At 36.7% G+C, this 21,594-nt stretch overlaps 1 protein-coding gene across 1 annotated transcript; it reads right to left on the minus strand.

The window, feature by feature from the left end:
* Positions 1 to 1,069: 1,069 nt before the first annotated feature.
* On the minus strand, positions 1,070 to 5,026 carry LOC126702063 (uncharacterized). The gene is made up of 4 exons (XM_050400674.1): positions 4,857 to 5,026; positions 2,279 to 2,763; positions 1,965 to 2,196; positions 1,070 to 1,836 (listed from the first exon to the last, which is right to left on the minus strand). The coding sequence occupies exons 2-4, from the start codon at positions 2,744 to 2,746 to the stop codon at positions 1,364 to 1,366; spliced, it is 1,173 nt and encodes a 390-aa protein (XP_050256631.1). The 5' UTR covers positions 2,747 to 2,763; positions 4,857 to 5,026; the 3' UTR covers positions 1,070 to 1,363.
* Between the last annotated feature and the right edge of the window lie 16,568 nt (positions 5,027 to 21,594).

A 21,594-nucleotide genomic window follows, 5' to 3' on the forward strand; every position in this document is an offset into this window, starting at 1 on the left:
TTTAACTCAATTTTTGACGGGTCTTTTGGGCCCAAATTAATGTGCTTACTTTTAACAAAGATTTATATATTATTGAACCATGTATATATATCATATGAGCCTCTTTTCACATCCTTTATTTCAAATTGGGCCTTCAAGCTCGGCTTGTATGCCATTAGACCATTACACAACTTTGATTCCTTTGGGCCTTCAAGCCCCACTTGAGATCTCTAGATAAGAGAATCACACAAAAATTCTGTAGAGTGAAAAACTCACTGCAACCCAAGCACTACTTTACTCTCATCTCTCCATTTGAATATACATTTCAGATTTTTACTCTCTTAGTGTTTTAGTTGAATAAGAGTTCTATTTCAATTTTGCTTTAGATGCAGTAGAGAGAGAGTAGTGAAGATAAAATAGTAGATTTATATGTAAGTAATAGACAGCTACTCACAATCTTTTATGTTAAAGTTGTGGCAAAAAGTTGTGAAATAATTTATGGTTCTAGAACCATCGTGGTGTATGGCTTGTCTTCTTTTATTCTTTATTTTTTTTAATTGGTAAATATATTATATAACATATAAATAGAATAAATTATTATTAATTATTTTGATTCAATTTATATTTATGCATTTCGATGATTATTGTCTAATTTTTAGACATCTGTTAATCTATTAATAATATTATTTTATCTTAATCATTATAATAAATGTGTTGTAATTTAACTTGAAAGCCTAGGTTGATAGGCAAATTGAAAACTATATTATTGAGTTATAAATTAATCCACTCAACTATATTGTATATATGTAAATTAAAAAAAGCATGTATTGCATATTGAATTGTGTTTATGATATTTTAGATAATTTTACAAAATACTGATGTAATATATATTAAGAAAAAAAAATTCAATCGTCTTATTCCAATCACAATCCTGACTTTGCCACTACCTACATCTTTGGGCTAGATGGTAACTAGGTGTGAGTATTTGGATTGCGCTGAAACAGAGAGCACATTTGTGTTTGTGTGTTTTGCTGAAAAAATGAGTTCCACGGCACTGTTCACGAACCCACAAAAATCATCCAAACACAAATTTCAATATAAATTTGGGTCCCACAATATTATTCACACATTAAAAAATTATTTTGCTACAGTGTTTTCAGTTTTCAACATTAAGTAGTATCTAAACAAACCCTAGATAGGAACTCTATTCACGTTTCTTGACAAGTTGACACGTACATGGGTTTAAAATAGTATATGCCGTATAGAACCTTCAAAATGAGCGAGAAACCAAACAACAGATGTTTACCTAGGAAGTTAGATGTTCCATTCCATCAAGAGAATTCTATTACATCAGCAATAACTCATTGTTCGCTAATGCTAACAATCACCACTCATCCCAATTGTTTATGAAGTCATCCCACATGGCCGCAGCAATTGACTCTCGTAATGAGAAAGCCACTTGTTCCTGTATTGGAGAAGACAACTGCATATCAGGAAGATCATCAAATTCAGGCAATTGATCCACCATCACCCCTTCTACACTAGTAAACAACCAATCATTTCTTTCCTCTCGCCGGATGTAGTTATGCAGAACACACGCAGCTATAACTATGTCCCTTTGTATATGAAAACCATATTGAGGGGCAAGTTTGAGAATGGGAAATCGAGTTTTCAACACGTTAAAAGAGTTCTGAATGACATTCCTTAGAGAAGAATGCCTGTGATTGAATAATTCCTTCCCATTTCTAGGTAACTGATTAGCACCTTTAAATTCATGAAGTTGGTACCGAACCCCTTGATATGGAGCAAGAAATCCTTCCATATTTGAATAACCAGTATCCACAAGATAATACTTACCTGATAGAAAAATCATCAATAGATCAATTAAGGATGATTTTTTGGGTAGCATTTGTAATATCCAGAAATAATAAGATGTGGCAGACAAGTAGCATTTTAAATGATTTAAAAATAACTAGAGATCAAACCTTCAGGAATTTGAGGGAAATTCTGATCTGGGTCATCTAGGACTGCCCTTAATACTCGTGAATCTGCGGCCGAGCCTTCCCAACCAGGATAAACGAATATGAACTGTAGGTCAAATGTGCAAGCTGCCAATACATTTTGAGATAGAATACCTTTTCTATTACGAAATCGAGATTGATCTTTTGCTGGGACATGTGCAGGAATTTGCATACCATCAATGACTCCAATACAATCCTGAGATGAAAGAAAATAGAGTCAATGACATAATATGATGCATGTGAAATAAGGTGGGAAAAGCAGGTGCTTAAATATAAACCTTAAAATATGGGAAAAATCTGTTGTTTCCAAGGATTTCTGAAGGAGTGTTGAGAGGAGGAGGTTGTAAAAATTCACGTGACAGTGACTTGATTGCCCTTAACACATTATTAAAATGCCGACTAATGGTTTCGCCTGAGTGTTGAAACCGCTCTTGGATTACTCTATTACGTTCATTATGACCAATGATGTTCAAGAAAATTGCCAGCTGCTCCTCTATCATAACCCCGGCCGTGTCACGTAACATGCCTCTTTGTCGAAGAATGTCACATAACTTGTGAAATACATGTTTATCCATCCGAAACATTTCCCGACATCCATCATCATGACCATTAAGCACTTCAGTCATGAAACTACTTCCATGAGGTGATAAATTACGAGGCTGCTTAGTTGTGCTATTATGATAATAGTAGCCAGCAGCTGCTGCAACTAATTCCATCTCATCCAAATCCAAGTCATAGTCGTCCATGCCAGCAAGTGTATTATCTGTATAATAAAATAAAAATACAGTATTTGCAATACAAGACAATCACTAATGAATATAAACAATCAATTGTTCTTAATAGTAGTTCAATCATGTCTTATGGCCATAGTTAATCAACAAATACAAAGTAGAAACTAAATCTGAAAAGATCATTTAAATCATCAAACTAAAGTGACAAAGCCATGAACCACAAAGTTGAACTAATTACAAACATAAGTTACTTAAGATTCTTCATGATTGTACAGAGCATAACTTTGAAACCAAAAAAGAACAAAACCAACAAGGTAGTCCAATTCATTCAACCAGAGGAAGCAGAAAATTTTCCCTGCAACCATGGCAACCGTCTCTCACTCTTAAGTGATATGAAAGTTTCTCTGGCATTGGGGTTCTCAAATAAATCCAAAGCAAAAAAGTAAATCCTTTGATCAACACCTTGCATCTCGTCTAATACTTTTATGCATTTGCTTATAGAAAACCGGTCCTCATTCTTCATAATTGCAGTTGCCCTCATTTTTGAAGCAGCGGCTATTTCTAGCATGGCATCCACAATAGCATCACCAGTAGCCTTGCGACTTCTCTTCCTACGACCTGAACTAGATGGCATCCCAGATTGACGCTTGTGTCCATCTAACATGTTTGCATCATCTCCGGAGCCCGAAGAAGCATCCTCATCCACAAAATTCATTGGTGCACTAGGATCAATAGACATGGTTTAGGTCTCAACAAATCAACACAGAACTTTTCCCAACTGTCGTCATTCCAAAATAACAATAAAGCCCATAATCATTCCAATTCTCTGATATGACTATAAATCATATCCACAAGAGGTCAGTCACCCAAAGACACACACACGCAAATAGATAAACAGAACTGAGAGAGAGGGAAGAAAAAATGAAGGAAGAAGAAGCAAGACGAAGGAATTAGTCATGCATCCATCATCATTTTCAGTTTCTATATAAATCAACGGTTCCCCATATCAATATGCTGAGTTACAAAACTTCACATAAAGGAAGGATAAACAAATTATAAAAAAAAACCAGATTGGTAAACAAAGAATGCGATCATTACCAAGCAATCATTTTTTGGTAACTGATTTTTTCGATGAGTTATAGAAGTTTTATCAAAAGAAAGAATAAGCAAACCCTATAATAAGGTAGATACACAGTAGAGGTGAAAGAAAAATTATTCATCAAAAAAGAAAAAAGAAAAGCTAAGATCTAAAATTACAGGGATCCAAAAATTCTGTCAAAGATGAAGTAGCGAAACCTCCAAATGCCCTTGAACACTCAAAAAAGATCTAAGAGAGAAATTTTTGGTATCTTAATTTTAAGGTAAAGAGTTAAACATTGTTCCATTTATAATTTTCATGCAGTCACGGTGATTTCATTCAGGCAGTCCCATGTGTGAAACTTATTTTCCCTGTATTTCTTGAAGAAAATGTTCTGTTATTTCATTCTCTAAGGGCACAACCAAAAAAGGAAAAAAAAAAAAAAAAAAAAAAAAAGAAAGACTTATGCAGTAGGTTCCAGAGAGGCAGTGTTGGAAAAAAAAAAAAAAACACTACACAACACTAACACCCTGAATCTGAAATAGAATTCACTAGTGGTTCCCAATTCTAATTACTATATGTATGTGCACTGTTTCTCAAAACACGCATTTCCTTTTGGTAAATGCTCTCCAACAAAACTTAAAATCACATGAAACAAAGATCGGGACAGAAAATATGGAACAAGAAAGTAGTCTAAGGACAATGTTCATATATGAATTACTTACCAGCTTAATAATAATAATAAATTCATTGAGAAATCAAACAAAATATTGTGAATATCAAAGTGGGCAAGAACATGTTAAGTGGTGTTGAATTAACAACGTAAATCCAAAGAACAAAACCTCAGAATCATCAACATTATGGGCTGCGCCAAACAAATACAGCGACTTTGGCTTATCTGAGAGGTGAGTTATTCATAGTTTCAAGAAATGAAACAAAAAAGAATTCACATTTTATGTTAGTGGGTTTTCTTGGCAACCAAACAGAGGATAGAAACAATAGAAGCGAATAAATAAATAAATATACAGAGAGGAAACGCAAACTCACCAGAATGAAATGCCTATGCCAAACCCCAAAACCCCTTTTCTTTTTCTTCTTCTTCTTCTAAAATTCTTCACTCACAGTCACTGCTATGCTCTTTACCGATCAAAAGGGTTTTTTTAGGGTTTCTTTTTCCTTTTTTTTTTTTTTAAATTTTTTTTTTAATTTTAAAATTTATTTATGTATGGTTCGAAAACGGGGAATATGGAGAGAGGGCCCATATAGAGCTTTTGGAATGGGCAAAGCCGCAAACGGCAGAAATTATACTGTAGTCCCTTGGACTATGTTACTTATCTATCATTCTACTAAAAAACTCATTTATTTAAAATTATTGAGTTACTATTGGTGGGTTATTTGAAAGAGAAATGATATGATCACAATATTTTTACAACAAATCCTAAGTGACAGGTTGTTACTGATTATTATTGTTGGGATAAAAAAGTAATCTTAGTGTTACGTTCAAATTTGAACCAATAACAACTAACCATCTATGATTAGTTGTGAAAATGTTGTGGATATAGCATCTCTCTGTTTGAAAATGTTAATTAATTCAACAGGTCAAAATTTGCTAATTCAACTTGAAAAACACTAAGTCGAATCCATTTTTTTTTTTTTTTTAAACTCGAACCAAAAACAGATTGACCCGTGACCCGACTCATTTTTTGCAAATTAACTCAGTCCAACTTGCAACCCGAACCATTTTTTAAACCCTTTTTTTGGGGTAAAAAATAATAAAATTAAAACATTATCAGTTTAATTGTTTGTTGTGAGTTTTAAAGAAACAATTGAGACCTTAACTATATGCAAATGAATTGAAAGATGAATGGTTGAGACATTCTATAATTAGTGAAGATTTTTAAGTATCAAATAACAAAATACATACCAAGATAATATGGTTATAGTAGAGTTAAAAACATATATTTAAAATTATAAACTGTATGAGATTCATTCATAAATGTGAAAAGAGTAAAGACAAAATATCAATGAAATTAGTATAAATTATGAATGCTTAGGCCTAATTTTTAACAATTTATGTCCAAAATAAACGGCTTTTCAAAATAAATTATAATATTTCCTGGAGAATGTGTTGCTTAACAATAACATGATATTTATAAAAAAAAACCATATATCAATAAATAAACAATAAAAATTTAATGTATATTCTCAAATTGAAATAGATAATAGATTATAAAATTAGTTTTCAATATTGTAAATTTCTTATATGTTTTTATTTTCTGTTTAATTAGTTATCCAATAAGGCATTTGTAATTTTGTTTTATATCTTGAGATGTTGTTATTGTGTAGAAATTAAAATTGTGTATTTGTTTTACTTATTCTTTGTGCTATTTTTTTTTTTTTTGGGTTAGTAATGTTGGGCTTTGTATAATTTTAAAATTATTGAACAAGTTTTAATTTATTTAGTTGAGCTCTTCTTGATATGAGTGGTGAATTCAAAATATAGTATTTTACATCAAGTAATTTGTTGTGTGACTTTCCAAATGGAAAATACATGTTGTTTTCTTAAAAAAAATTTCATGTGAAAAATATGGGTCAACTCGACTTGACCTGCAATTCGATTGATCCGACCCATTTCTAACTCACTAAAATATGAAGTTTTTATTTTATTTTATTTTATTTTATTTTTTTACCAAAATCCATTTTGACCCTCAATCGGATTGATCTGACTCGACTTGCCCGTTTGCCTCGTCTAAATCCAACAGTTGATTTTCATTTCCCTCGAAAATAGTCCATTAGTCAGGTTAGATTAGGTCAATTCATGAGCATTTAAGAATATTGCGTGTTGTGTTTGAGAAATATCACAAGATTGCATAAGTGTCTACATGTTATGACGATTTGAGATATGAGAAAATCACTTTAACTCACACACAATCATAACTTTTTGATAGAGACTATTACCTTCGAGGTACATTCTATAACTCCCACATTTCCTAGAATACATGCTTGCAATCATATATAAAGCATTTTGATTCTTTTTACCTTTTATTTTCTTTGCATTTTTTCTTTTAAGCAAACCATGCACGGGTATATAAGAGATAGAAAAGAAATACCCAACGATGTTAAGCATTTGACATTGTACTTTTGCTATGCCAAAGCATACAGATGTCATTTCATGATTGGTGGATAACAGTGGTGAGATGGTTATTTATGCCTTTCTCTTAGGATTTTCTAGTCTTTCCCATCAAAAAGAGTGACACGAGTGTTAAGTACAAGAGATTACTTAATCTTACTCATCACAAATACGAGCCACAAATCTCACTTGCTTAGTTGTGCATAGAGATGCTCTAAGCTACAAAAGATACAAAGTTTAGAAAATTTTGTTTCAATGACCATTCAAGGTACACAAGTACCAATGTACACAAACACACATTATTTTTGTATTTTTTCTGATTTTTCAATTTTTATTTTTATGAAAAGCAAAATAAAGCAAAACTAAAAAATAAACAAACAAAAACATGTTAAACAAAACAATGCATAAAACTAGATGCAAATGCATGAGGAAGAAGGCGAAGAAAGAGAGATCAATCCATGGAGATGACACCAATGTTTTGGCAAAGGAATTCAAACCGTTTGCTATCAATAGGTTTGGTAAACAAATCAGCCTTCTGATCATTAGTGTGAATGAATTCAAGAGTAAGAGTACCATCTTCGACAAGGTCCCGAATAAAGTGATATTGAATCTCTATGTGTTTAGTTCGAGAATGTTAAACCGGATTCTTAGAGATGTTAATGGCGCTGGTATTGTTGCAGTAGATGGTAAAATGCTCTTGACAAATACCGTAATCATGGAGGAGTTTTTGCATCCATAGAAGTTGGGTGCAACAGCTACTGGCAATGATGTACTCAGCTTTTGCAGTGGATAATGAGATGGAATTTTGCTTTTTGCTCATCCAGAAGATAAGATTATTACCCACATAAAAACAATCTCCCAATGTACTCTTTCTATCATCCTCTGCGTTAGAATACCCAGCTAAGACATCATTTGTGTCCTTGTTGTACCATACACCAAAGTTGGCAGTGGTTTTGACATACTTTATGATTCTTTTCAAAGCAATCATATGAGACTCTTTGGGATTTTCCTGATATCTAGCACACACTCCCACACTTTAACTAATGTCAAGTTTACTAGCAGTAAGGTAAAGAAGACTACCTATCATGCTTCTATAAAGAAATGAATCTACACTTTTACCTAACAAGTCAATAGTGAGTTTAACATTTGGGCTCATAGGGATTTTAATAGAACTAGCAGATTCCAAACCAAACTTTTTCACAAGATTTCTTGCATATTTAGATTGAGATAGGAATATACCTGAATCTTGTTGACGAATCTGCAAGCCAAGGAAGTGAGTCAGCTCTCCAATTGTGCTCATCTCGAACTCGGCTTGCATGAGTTTTGAGAAACTATGAGCAAGTTCAACCTTAGTTGACCCAAAAATGATATCATCAATATAGACTTGAGCAACTATTAACTCACCATCTTCCCTTTTGATGAAGAGAGTTTGATCAGTTTTTCCTCTTGTGAACCCACGTGACACCAAGTATTGTGTAAGCTGATCATACCAAGCTCTAGGGGATATTACTTTAAACCATAAAGTGCCTTCTTGAGGTACAACACATGATCTAAAAAGTGTGGATCAATGAATCCTTTTGGTTGAGCCACATAGACATCTTCTTCAAGGAACCCATTCAAGAAAGCCATCTTTATGTCCATTTGGTAAAGCTTGAACTTCAAGTGACATGCTAGGGCTAGGAGAATTCTGATGGACTCCATACGGGCTCCTGGAGCAAATGTCTCATCATAGTCTACTCCTTCCATTTGAGAATATCCTTGAGCTACAAGACAAGCCTTGTTGCAGATCACATTACCCTCCTTATCAGTTTTATTGCGGAATATCCACTTTGTGTCGATGATGTGCTCACCCTTCGGTCTAGATATTAGAGTCCAGACATCATTCCTTTGAAACTGAAGCAGTTCATCATGTATAGCTTTAACCCAACTTTCATCCTGAAGAGCTTCCTCAACTTTAGTAGGTTCAACTTGCGACAAGTAACAAGAATATGACACAAAGTTAGCAACACATTTTTCAACTGTATGCTTCCTTTGTGTAAGTTCATTCATGTTTCCCACAATAACTTAAGAAGGATGATTAAATTTGATCCTAGAGGATGATCCTTTCTCTTCATGGGATTCAGAATCAGTTGAAGTAGATATGTCTGTTGAATCTTCTACAACACTTGGAGTAACGGGAGTACTTGGAGATGCAGACTCTTGTTCAACAATTTCTTGAACTTCCTTGGGCTCAGGAGGAAGAATCTCTTTGGGGATTTCCTGGCTAAATTTCTCAAAACTAGACTCTGAAGATTCATCAATAACAATATTCACCGTTTCCATTACCTTCATGGTTCTTTTGTTGTATACTCGATAAGCCTTGCTTGTAGAGGAGTATTCCAGAAATATTCCTTCATCGCTTCGAGAGTCAAATTTTCCCACATTCTCTCTATTCTTCAGAATGAAACAAGTACTTCCAAAAATTCTAAAATACTTCACATTTGACTTCCTTCCTTTCCATAACTCATATGGAGTCTTCTTGGTACCGAGTCTGAAATACACCCTATTAACCGAATGACATGCAGTGTTAACAGCTTCTCCCCACAAGTTTCTAGCCACATCCTTATTGTGCAACATGGCTCTAGCCATCTCTTGAATAACCCTATACTTGATCTCGTGCAAAAGGACTCCATATATGAGTTCTCGAATTCTTTACCATGATCACTTCGAATTCGATCAATCTTCAGGCTCTTCTCATTCTGCAATCTTGTGCACAAGGCTTCAATGTGTTCAGGAGCATCAGACTTGGATCGTAGGAGTATAACCCAAGTGTACCTAGTGAAGTTGTCTACCACAACCATGATGTACCTTTTTCCACCAAGAGACTCGGTTCTGGTTGGACCCATGAGATCCAAATGTAGTAACTCTAATGGTCTGGATGTAGCAGATGTCTAAGTACCCGGATGTTTAGCTTTCGTCTGTTTTCCAAGTTGACATGGTCCACACACCACATTGCTCACTCTACTGAGCTTTGGTATCCCCAAAACTGACTCATGCATAGATACAACTGAAAGATGTTTGTAACTAACATGTCCCATCCTTTAGTGCCATAGATCTTCATTTGGTAAACGAATGCTATTGCATACAATATTAGCATCAAGAACCAAGCCATAACAATTATCTAGAGTGCGAACACCAATTACGAGTTTCTTTCCAAACTTATCCATGACAAGGCATTTCCCTTTGAGAATAGTACCATGAAGTCTTGATCATATATCTGACTTATACTCAACAGGTTCACTCTCAGACCTTCTACATATAGAACATTTGCAATGTCTGGCAGACTAGGTGGAGAAATGATTCCCTTTCCTTTAATTTGTGATTTGCTCCCATCACCAAAAGTGACATTACCACCTTTCTTAGACTCAAAAACCTTGAAGAGAGATCGGTTTCCAGTTATGCGTCTTGAGCAGCCGCTATCAAAGTACTACAAACACGTGTCCATAACCTTAAATGCAGACTTCATCATGAAACACACTTCGTGCTTATATGATAGATCAGTGGGAATGGTGTTTTCTCTCATCTGCCTTTTATGAACAAAACCTTTAACTTTCACTCTTCTCAGACGAACTCCTCTACACATTTTCATTTTGAGATAGTTTAGTTTCTTTTTTGTCAAGCTAAGATCTTTTCCAATAGTCATCATAATAAAATTCAAATAACTTTTAGACTTGCATTTTCTGATACACTCAAACAAGTAGAGATTAGAAAAACAAGATGTATCTGAAAACAAAGATCTCTTCAAGCCGGTTGCAGCCATGACAATAGGGGTCAATGGATTACACAGCAAAGATTAATCCTAATCAGAGTGTGCCTGCTTTGATACCACTTGATAGACCAAGAATGTATTGACCTCTTGTGATGAATTAACAAATTAATTAGCCAAGTTAATTAATTAATTCAATTGGCATGCAATACGCGTGGTAGTACAAACAAATCACCAATTAACTAAATGCAGTGGAAATTAAATTGATACGGTGATTTGTTTACGAATGGGGAAAACCTACACGGCAAAAACCCCATGGGTGATTTTAACGTCACCACTCCCGAGAATTCACTATTATCACAACAAGCAGTTACAAGCAAAGGAATCCCAATACCTTATACCAACCTACAGTTGAACCCTTACCCCAATACTCAATTGCACTTGCTCTGTAGTGACAATTTCTCTTTTTCAATGTATGACTCCCAATACGTGACTAACCAATTCGATGTGCGGATCCTAATACGCGACTTACTCACCAACTTGAGAAAGATCACGAAGCTCCTTGGTTACAAAACCCTGTGGTGTATAAACATAGCAGCTTCTTCAAGAGAAAGATGAACAAGGCCAAATTCTGTCTCCGGTCACAATTTGCATGAACATAACTTTGCTTCATACTCGCGCAATCTTTGACGGCCCTTAAAATAATCCTTATATATGTTTATAGTTATGAGAAAAGAAAGCCCAAACATATACCCACAGATTGGATGAAAATAAGAGCTGAAAATCTATTTTTCATAAACCTCGATTGATAGCTTATCTATCGAGAAGTTGTCGAGCATCGAGCTTCAGCAGCTTTTTAAATCTTAATAGATACTAGCTATCGAGATAGCTATAGAGTTTTAAAATCCAGCACTTCTTCACTTGTTTCTTGGACAAACTTGCATTGCTTTAACACTTAATCTTGAAACCTTGTTCCTTAAAGCATTAAACACATCCTAAATCTACCCAATTACAAGTAAAATGCATTTTGTCAAAGGATTAGCCAATTCTATATTGACATATGTTTCTAACATTAAATTACATATGTCCTAACACCTATGATTGAATGTTCTTGCTTACTTACCCTTATCAAAGTACTTTTTCCCTTAAATGGTATCAAGGATCCTAGGGTGGCTAGTGTGTCAATGAACCTGTTTTCACTTCTTTGGTGTACTCCATACTGAAGATCTGGAATTTCTGCTCCACTTTTTGCGCCCAAGTTTTTTTGCCAAAATTTGCTCTCTTAGTGCAAAGTCACCCTTTACTTGGGAGACCACAAGGTTGAAGTCTCCCAAAACCCTTATATGCTTTACTCCTATGCTAAGCGATATGGCTAGCCCAGTCAAGTATGCCTCGTACTCAACAACATTATTTGAATAGGGAAACTCAAGCTTGAAGGATAATGGCATGGTATCCCCATCTTTGTAACTTAGCACAATTTCCAGGCCATTTGAGGTTGTCGTTGTTAACCCATAAAACCTCATGGTCCACTTTTTTCTTGATAGTGCTGCCATTGCCACGTCTCTGGGGATCTCCTCACTTAGTGAACACTCTTCTTCCCCTGGGAACCGAGCTAGCAGATCTGCTATGGCTTTGCTTTTGACAGCCTTGGGGTCCTGAGACCAATGTCATATTGAGAGAGCAAGACCAACCACTGTGCTATTTTTCTCGTTAGGAGAGGCTGATGAAGGAGTGCTTTATAGGTAGGGATGGCAATTTTTGCCCGATCCGCGGGTACCCAATCCGGCCCGACCCTAATGGGCCGGATTTTACCAGGTCCGATTAGAAATAGGGTCGGGTATGGGTTTCCAAAAAAAAATCCGAAGCGGGTCCGGGTCGGGTCCGAGTTTTAATTAAAAAACCCGAGACCCGACCCGAGACCCGGCCCGAAACCCGACCCGTGTAAAAACCCGGAACCTAAAATTACAAAACTACCCCCCATATATATATACACCTTAATCTAACCCTAACTTTCTTCACTCTTTCACTCTTCAGCACTCAGTAGCCTCCCTCCCTACTCAGTCCGACAGTCCATTACCCTCACTCCCACACCCTCACGCCGCCGTCCCACACCACATTCCGACACTCCCTCACGCCTCCGTCCCTCAGTCCGACCCTCACAAGCTTCCGTCCCTCAGTCCGACCCTCACAACCCTCACTCCCACACTCCGTCCCTCAGTGTCTTTGGTACAGTCCGTCCCTCAGTACCTCAGTCCCTCAGTCTGACCCTCACAAGCCTCTGGCTCCGGCTACCCTCCCTCTACTCCTGGTTACGGCAGCCGTTCGCGTCTCTGGAACCGATCCGAACGTCGTCGCCTGCTTCAAGATCACCGATCACAAGACTTTCGGTTTCATCACCTACTCCAACCGCAATCACTGAGGATCTTGGATTTGAAGCAATCACCTGCAAGAAGGTTCGTCCTTCCACACAACAATGCCGCTCTATTTCCTTTCTTTCTATTCAAAAATTTTTTTTCCTCTTCTATTTTGCTTCGAATTGTGTTTGCATTTTGTAATTTCCATAATGTGTTTGTTGTGTATGATATTGATATGATCAGCCCTACGTTTCAACAACCTTGGTCTATGTTATGGTCTTGTTTGAACGCAGTTGAGGCTGCATTTGAAGCCATGAATGTTTTGTAGCATAGTCATTTGCACTAATGGAAATTAATGGTTTCTGTTTAATCTTGCTAATTTTAGTTTAAACATTTAAAAAATGTTATTATGGACATTGCTATTGAATATTTTGTTGCTTTGGATTAACTTGTGATTTTTGATTTAGTAAAGCAAATGTTGAATTATCCAAAAAAATAGAATAAAATATTTAGTTTGTGGTTTTGGTTCCTTTGGATTAGAACTGATGTGTCATTCTTATTATTATGCTTTGGAGAGGTTGCGGCAGTTGGTGTTGATTATTGCTTTGTTTATGCAAATTGCGTGTATTTGATTTCATGAATTTGTAATAGTTGAGCTTGCTCTGTTTTCCGTGGCTGTTATAGTGATGCTTTAGATTGCATTGAAACTTTTGATACCATGCTACTTGAATTACCATTGGGTGAACATTTCTTTCCCCAAGTTGCTGAGAAACTTGGTAAGTATGGAAAGTTAGAACTTGCAACTGGACAAGAGAAACTGTGGTGCTTTGGGTAGACAATTGGATTACCGTGTGGTGACCAAGGTTGCATCAATTTGGGTAGGAATTGCATCAAATTAACTTTGTTAACTTGCATTTCTTGTGAAACTAAGTGTGAAATATGGTAGTGAAATATTGTTTTTTGTGTTTGTTGGGAATGTAGAGCCTAAAACGGAGATGGAAGACACAAACATAAACACAAACAAATCTGATTCTTCCTCGCCAAGTGGCTCTCCTTTAAGAACTGGACGTTGTCCCTTGCAAACTATGCGGTCTCCTTCGCCATTTTCACGATCACCCTCACCATTGTCGCCTGGCAACTCACCTTCAGGATCACCATCACCTTTATGTCCATCAAACAACGAGTAAGTGTTTGAATTTGTTGTTAATCATGTTTAATTTGTGAATTTGTGTAATTATGAATTTGTGCCTATTAATTAATATGTGTAATAATAAATTTGTTTTGATTCTAACCTCCAAACTTTTGAACCAATTAGGAGTCCGAAATCCCCGATGGTGGACTTAGAGGTAGAGGAACAAGAAGGGAGTCGAGGAAGTCCAGGGACAGAGGAAGAGAGAGAGCAAGAGCCTACAAATGAGGACTTGGATGCAAGTAAAAAAAGAAAGACCACTTCAGATGTTTGGGCTCATTTTACAAGGAAGAAAGTTGAAGGAAAAGTTAAAGCCCAATGCCATCATTGTGGCAAACTTTACTTGGGTGATTCAAGCCAAGGTACAACCCATTTGCGTAATCATCTAGCAAGATGTCCACGGATGAAGTTTAAAGATATAAGACAATAAGTCTTAATTAAACAACAAAATAAGGTGGATGGAACTATGAGTTTAAGTAATTATCAATTTGATCAAGCTAGAGTTAGGAATAAGCTTGCTCGAATAGTCATCTTACATGAATATCCCCTTTCAATGGTTGATCACATTGGGTTTAGAGAATTTGTGACGGATCTTCAACCGATGTTTAAACTTGTCACAAGAAATACTTTGAAGAGTGACATTTTTAAAATCTATGATAATGAGAGGGAGAAAGCTTTGAAGATCACGGACAAGAATGGAAGTAGGATGGCAATTACAACTGATATGTGGACCTTCAAGTAACAAAAAGAGAGGGTTTATGGTCATTACCGCTCATTTCATTGATCATGCTTGGACGTTGCAAAGCCGGGTTTTAAGGTAATTTTTTTATCTATAAATTGAATGTTAAAGATTTTACATTTAGGATGTTTATTGAGTTATGTTAAATTGAATGTTTATTTAGTTATGTTATAATTATTCTTATTATTTTTCTAGGTTTGTTTATGTTCCTTCTCCACACACGAAAGATGTTCTTGCCGATGTCCTTGTTGATTGCTTTTTAGAGTGGAATATTGATAGGAAGTTGTCCACAATAACTGTAGATAATTGTAGTACTAATGATGCCATGATAAGACTTCTCTTGAATAAGCTTGATACTAGTTCTCTTATGTTGGGTGGGTCTATGTTGCATATGAGATGTGCTGCACATATTTTGAATTTGATTGTTCAAGATGGGTTGTTTCTTATTGGTGATGGTATTGAAAGGATTCGTGATAGTGTGATTTATTGGATTGGATCACCAAAGAGGAGACAAAAATTTGAAGAAAATGCACGTCAATTGCGTGTTCAATGCACCAAAGAGTTAGTTTTAGATTGTAAAACTCGTTGGAATTCAACTTACTTAATGCTTTCTACTGCATTGATTTATAAAGATGTTTTCTCGCGTTTGGCTAAATGTGAAACATCTTATACTTGTTGGCCATATGATCATGATTGGGAGGTAGCCAAAGATATTTGTGGGGAGGTTGGAGTTGTTTTATAGTGTGATTGGGTTTTTCTCTGGTCGTAAGTACCCCACAACTAATACGTATTTTTCTTTGGTGTGTGAGTTGAAAATTGCATTGAATGAATGAAGTTTGTCTTCAAGTGAGATGATAAGTACGATGGCCGAAAGCATGCTTGCTAAATTTAATTCTTATTGGGCTAATGTTAGTGTTGTTATGGCTATTTCTGTTATCTTAGATCCAAGATATAAGATGAAGTTATTGGAGTTTTATTATCCTAGCATTTATGGTGTTAATTCTGATTTGGAGATTGAAAAAATTAAGAATCTTTGTTATGATTTGCTTGATGAGTATGGAGATGTAGATGAGTCTCCTGTAGATAATGAAGGAAGTTCTCATATGCCTGCAAGTACTTCAAATCAAGTGGCACAAATAAAATTTAGGTTGATTGGGTCAATGTCAAGGTTTGATGGGTTTGTGAACAATAGTTCAAGTAGTTCAAAGAAACATGGGAGTGGTAGAATGGAATTTGATCATTTCATTGATGAGGGAGTGTTGAAGAGGAGTGAAGACTTCGATATTTTGGCATGGTGGAAAAATAATGGTCTCAAGTATCCTACTTTACAAAGGATTGCAAGAGATATTTTAGTCATTCCCGTCACAACTGTTGCTTCAGAAGCTGCCTTTAGCACCAGTGGGAGACTTTTAAGTCCACACCGCAGTAGGCTACATCCCAAGACTATAGAAGCAATGATGTGTGCTCAGAATTGGTTATGGAGTGAAATCAACGGTTAGCAATTGTCTAATTTTTATTTATAAAATCAAAATTGTGTTTTTATATTTGCTAGTTACAATTTGATGAGATTTATTACATTTTTTAATTCATTGTTGTTGTAGGTTCTTCAATTATACCTGGAGATAGTACATTTCAATCCATTCTTAATGATGGGGAGCCAAATGAAGATGATGGGAGTTGTGCCACAATTGATGGGAGTTGCATCACAGTTGATGAAGATTAAATATTTTGTATTAATTTAGTAGTTTTTTTAATTTCTTGAACTTGTTGAATTAATTTGTTGGTATGTAATTATTCTAAACTTGTGGCCTTGTGGGATTTATTTTGTAGCTTTTTAATTTGTTGGACTCGTTGGACTTTTGATGGGAATTTCTTAAACTTGTTGGATTTATTTTTTTTTATGTTTAGCTAGTGATTATGATTATGATATTAGTTATAGTTTATTGGTTTATTGATTTATAATTAACAGGTGATTTATTGATTTATTATTAGTAGCTTATGATTTGGCATTTGAGCCATGTTATTTATTGGCATTTGGGCCATATTAACAGGTGAGTTATAGTTTTTTTTTTTTTTTGGATTGGGCCCAAAAATGCAGGCTTAATGTAGGCAAAAATAAATTTGGGCTTAATTTTTTTTTTTTGATTGGGCCACGAATTGGGCCCAATTCCTAAACGGGGCCTGCGGGGCCCAACTGGGGCGGGTCTGGGCCTTGGAAAAAAACCCGGTACCCTAAACAGGCCGTGTCCGGGTTACGGGCCTTGCCCCGCGGGTCGGGTCCGGATATGGAAAAACCCGTCCCGAACCCGACCCGTTGCCATTCCTATTTATAGGATAAGACTTGGTCACTAGGAGGATTTGGTGGGTTAAGAAGTACCATTTCAGCCTTTGGGATACGTAGATAACCACTAAACACACTCTTTCTATCTTGGGGTACTTGGTCTCCATAAATGGGTTGCTCATTCCCATCATCATCTTCCTGCGCTAGCAGGTCTCCTATAGCCTGGGAATTTTACGCTAAATATTGCAAAAGGGGTTGCCCGCGTATTGGTGCTTGTAGGGTAGGTAAATGATTCATGATCTGCGGAATCTTCTGAAAGGCTTCTTGCTGTCCAGTTCCCCAAGTGAACTCAGACTCATTTTTCAACAGTTTAGATAATTCACTTGTGACCGAAGCTAATCCTGGCACAAACCTCCTGATGTAGGAGACTCTCCTTGGAAACTTTTGAGCTCTTTAACCGTTGCAGGCCTTTTCATTGTTGCGATGGCTATGGCCTTAGCCGGATCCACACTTATGCCTTTGTAATGTACTAAGAACGCAAGAAATTTTCCAGCAGACACCCCAAAGGCATACTTCATGGGGTTCATGCGCAGTTTGTACTTCCTGCACCTTTCAAAAACTTGTTTAAGTACTTGGAAGTGTCCTGCCTTGGTTTTTGACTTTACCATGATGTCATCCACATAATCTTTCATTTTCCTATGCATCATATCATGAAAGATGGCTATCATGGTTCATTGGTACGTGGCCCCTGCATTTTTAAGGCCAGAAGGCATCACAGTGTAATAAAAATTTCCAATCGAGGTCCTGAATGCTGTCTTCTCTGCATCTTTGGCAACCATGTGAATTTGGTTATACCCATTATATCCATCCATAAATGAAAATATGGAGTTTCCCGTAGCTGAATCTACAAGGAGATCGATATTGGGTAGGGGGAATTCATCTTTTGGACATGCCTTGTTCAGATTGCGAAAATCCATACAACACCGGATTTGGCCATTCTTTTTCTTCAAGGGTACTATGTTGGAGAGCCATTAAGGATGTTGGATTGGCTTGATGAACCCAGCTGCCAGTAGCTTCTTGACTTCCTGAGTTATTTGAGCCTCTATGTCAGTTTGAAAGACCCTGGCTGGTTGAACTATTGGCTTGAATCTTGGGTCCACATTGAGAGAATGGATTACCAGCCTTGGATCCAGCCCAGGCATCTCATTGTATGTCCATGCGAATACATCCACATACTTCCTGAGTAGTGCTACTAACTGTTCTTTTTTTCTTGTGCTGTCATTTGACTGCTAACAAAAATAGGCTTCAGGGATCCCAAACCAGCCCCCAAGTTTACTTCTTCTAATTCCTCCTCAGGCTGGATTTGTACTTCCTTGTCTGGGCCCTCTAGGACTTCTTCTTGAGTCATCATACAATATGGCGGTCCGGGACCTTCTTGCATAATGTATTTAGGGCCCGCGTACCTTCATAAATGATATATTAGCCTCCCTCTAGGCTCCCATACTACCATACATTCTCGGGATCCTAAGGAGCTGGTTTCCTTCTTTTGCCTTTTTTGGTCCAGGAGGTTACTTAAGTCATGGGTACCTCCTCCTCCTTCCTTTTCCAAGACAGGTGCTCCTGGTGTCCTTGGCATGGGACTCTCATCATCTGGCTCCAACTCGTCATAGAAAATTGTTTCTACAAAGTTCACTTCTTCTTGGTTGCAAGGGTTCGGGTTAGCAGGGATTCTTATGGGCCTTCCGTTCAATCTCCCTTTAACACATTGATGGTATATGGAGGGAATGAGGCGATACTTATGGGGCCAGAGGCATCCCAACAGAACATGGTAAGACACTTTTGAGTTAATCACGTGGAATCTGGTTAGGGCTACTATTGGGCCCACCCTTAAGGCCAGCTGCACATATCCCTCAGTCAATTCTACTACTCCTCCAAATCCTGTTATCTCCATAGAGGCCCTTAGGATCCTCCTGCCAGTCAGGCCCACAACTTCTAAGATACTTAGGGCTATGAGGTTGAGTGATGCTTTTGTGTTTACCAGTGCTTGACATAGTTATGAATCCTGCAAAACAAAGGATTCTTCCATTCTTCTTCAGTAGGTGGCCTAGATATAGTGAATGGCCTAACAATTCTGTCTCCAATCCATTTATCCAAATCATGATTCAATTCTTCCGCAGTACATGGGATCAGAGGTGGTTCCTCGCCCACTTTTCCTTCAGGTCTCTTCCTCTTTTCTCCTACTGATGTTATCATGGCTTGGGGTATTGGCACTCTCTTTGTTCTCATGGTTAACGCGGTCCTCCTAGTCCTTTATAGCAGGTCAGCAAACTAGATTATGCATAGATTTTCGAGATTAAGCCTGTAATCAAAGAGCATGTTGGATATGCAGGTCTCTACGAGCTCCTTTTCTTCGTGGTCTCCATAGCAGTCTAAAGAAACATCCTCAAATCTTTTGATGAATTGGACAGGGTCCTCTCCAGGCCTTTGCCTTACCATCTGAAGGCTTTGGAAGGTGACTTTGTCCTCACCTGGATAATACTTTGCGCAAAACCTCTCCATCATCTCATCCCAGGTCTTAATGGACCTCGGCCTTAAGGTAGTGTACCATGTGTATGCTATGTCCACTAGGGACTTAGCAAACTCTTTTAGACACAGTTCCTTGTCTCTTGCGTAAGGACCCATGGTGTGAATGAACCTACTCACGTGCTCCACAACACTTTTATTCCTTCCATCAAAAGGATGGAACTTTGGGGGTTCATATCCGTTGGGATAAGGCTTGCCAAGGAGTTCTATTGGGAATGAGAGAGCCTGAGAGAATTGCTTGGAGATCCCCGAAAGTTTTTCCCTTTCTTATTCCAAAAGGGCATTGACATCTGCCAATATGAGATACTGGGGGTTAGCTCCCCCTCCTATTGCCGAACCTCCTTCTGGTTGGACTTTTTCTTGGTTGACCATAAGGAGGGCATTATCCCTAATTTCTTGAGTCCTTCCCTCTTTGAGGAGGCAAATCTCTTGTTGTAAGTCTTTCATCATTTCTGCCATTCGAGCCATGGGGTCTAGCTCCTGCACCCCACGCCTCTGTCTTAGGATGACCTCTTGCTCCACCAGAGGTACTTCATTTCTCTGCCTAGAAACTACCTCATTTTCTCCTACGGGCTTAGATGCCACAGGTGGTACATTAGTACCTTTACTGTTCCTTGTCTTGGAGCCATGCTCTGCGAAGGGACTACTTCTTCCCTCTTCTTTACCCAGTCCCCAGTGAAGTCACCTTAATGTGTGGGTTCTTTTTTTTTTTAGCGCACAGGCCCAAGTAGAAACAAGGATCCTAGGCCCAATACTTATTATTTTAAGGGACTGGGCTTGGTTCACCATAGCTAAATTGGGCTGATTTCGAACTAGGTGGTGCACAGAGCACGAATCCTACAACACATACATGCTAACATACCGGAAATGTATACATTGAACAGCAAGGAACAACAAAGGAACAAAATAATAAAGAAGGAACATAAAATAAAGTGTTAGGGATCCTTAAAATAATATAAAATACTTCATTACTTTCTTGATTATGTAATACCCTATGCTTACTAGGGATCCTCCCTTTTTTTCTTTATTGGAAGTCCTAATGCTTTATTTTTCCTAAGTTTCAATCCTTTGCGTTGTTTTTGGGTTTTGGTACAACATAGTGATTTTTCGGACCTCAACAAAGAGGTATTCTGTTTTTCTTTCTTTTCTTCTATCATTAATTTTTATTGTTTGATGCATGAATATGTTTAGCATGTCTTTATTATGTTTTGTTCTTGATATATAATTACCATGCTTAAATACGTTGCTAGAATTTTCTTTAACATGTGCTTAGATGATTGTTTATTGTAATTCTTTTTCTTAAGTTTCAAAATCTGCAATGAAACAAAATTATTTTATGAAAACTAAAAACTGGTCTGTATTTTTCAGATCTAATTTCTTTAAAGATTCAAAAACTGATTTGTATAAACAGATCTGATTTTTTTTTTCAAAATTCAAAAAAAATTATATGTATTTTCATATCTGATTTCCTCTAAATACAAAAATTGTTCTATATTTTTCAGATCTGATTTTTTTAAATCCAAAATTGATCTGTATTTTTCAGGTCTGATTTAAAAAAAAAAAAAAAAACTCAAAACTAATTTGTATTTTTAGTAAATACATATCTAATTTTTTTTTTAAAAAGTTTTTTTTTGTTACAAAATTGCAGATTTTGAAATTTAAAAGAAGGGATTGAAAGTTAGGTTGTAGTTTTTTAATATGTGATGCATGCATAATAAATTCACCTCATGAATGTGAATCCTCTTTCAAAAAGTCATTTTTTTT

The sequence above is a fragment of the Quercus robur genome, chromosome 10 (assembly GCF_932294415.1).
Source record: "Quercus robur chromosome 10, dhQueRobu3.1, whole genome shotgun sequence".
Classification (NCBI taxonomy): domain Eukaryota; kingdom Viridiplantae; phylum Streptophyta; class Magnoliopsida; order Fagales; family Fagaceae; genus Quercus; species Quercus robur.

Coding starts and splice junctions, on each gene's coding strand:
- LOC126702063 (XM_050400674.1), bottom strand. CDS start 2,746: ATGGACGACTATGACTTGGATTTGGATGAGATGGAATTAGTTGCAGCA. Junction 2,197..2,278: donor GATTTTTCCCATATTTTAAG/GTTTATATTTAA, acceptor CTTTCATCTCAG/GATTGTATTGGAGTCATTGA. Junction 1,837..1,964: donor TTTCCCTCAAATTCCTGAAG/GTTTGATCTCTA, acceptor TTTTTCTATCAG/GTAAGTATTATCTTGTGGAT.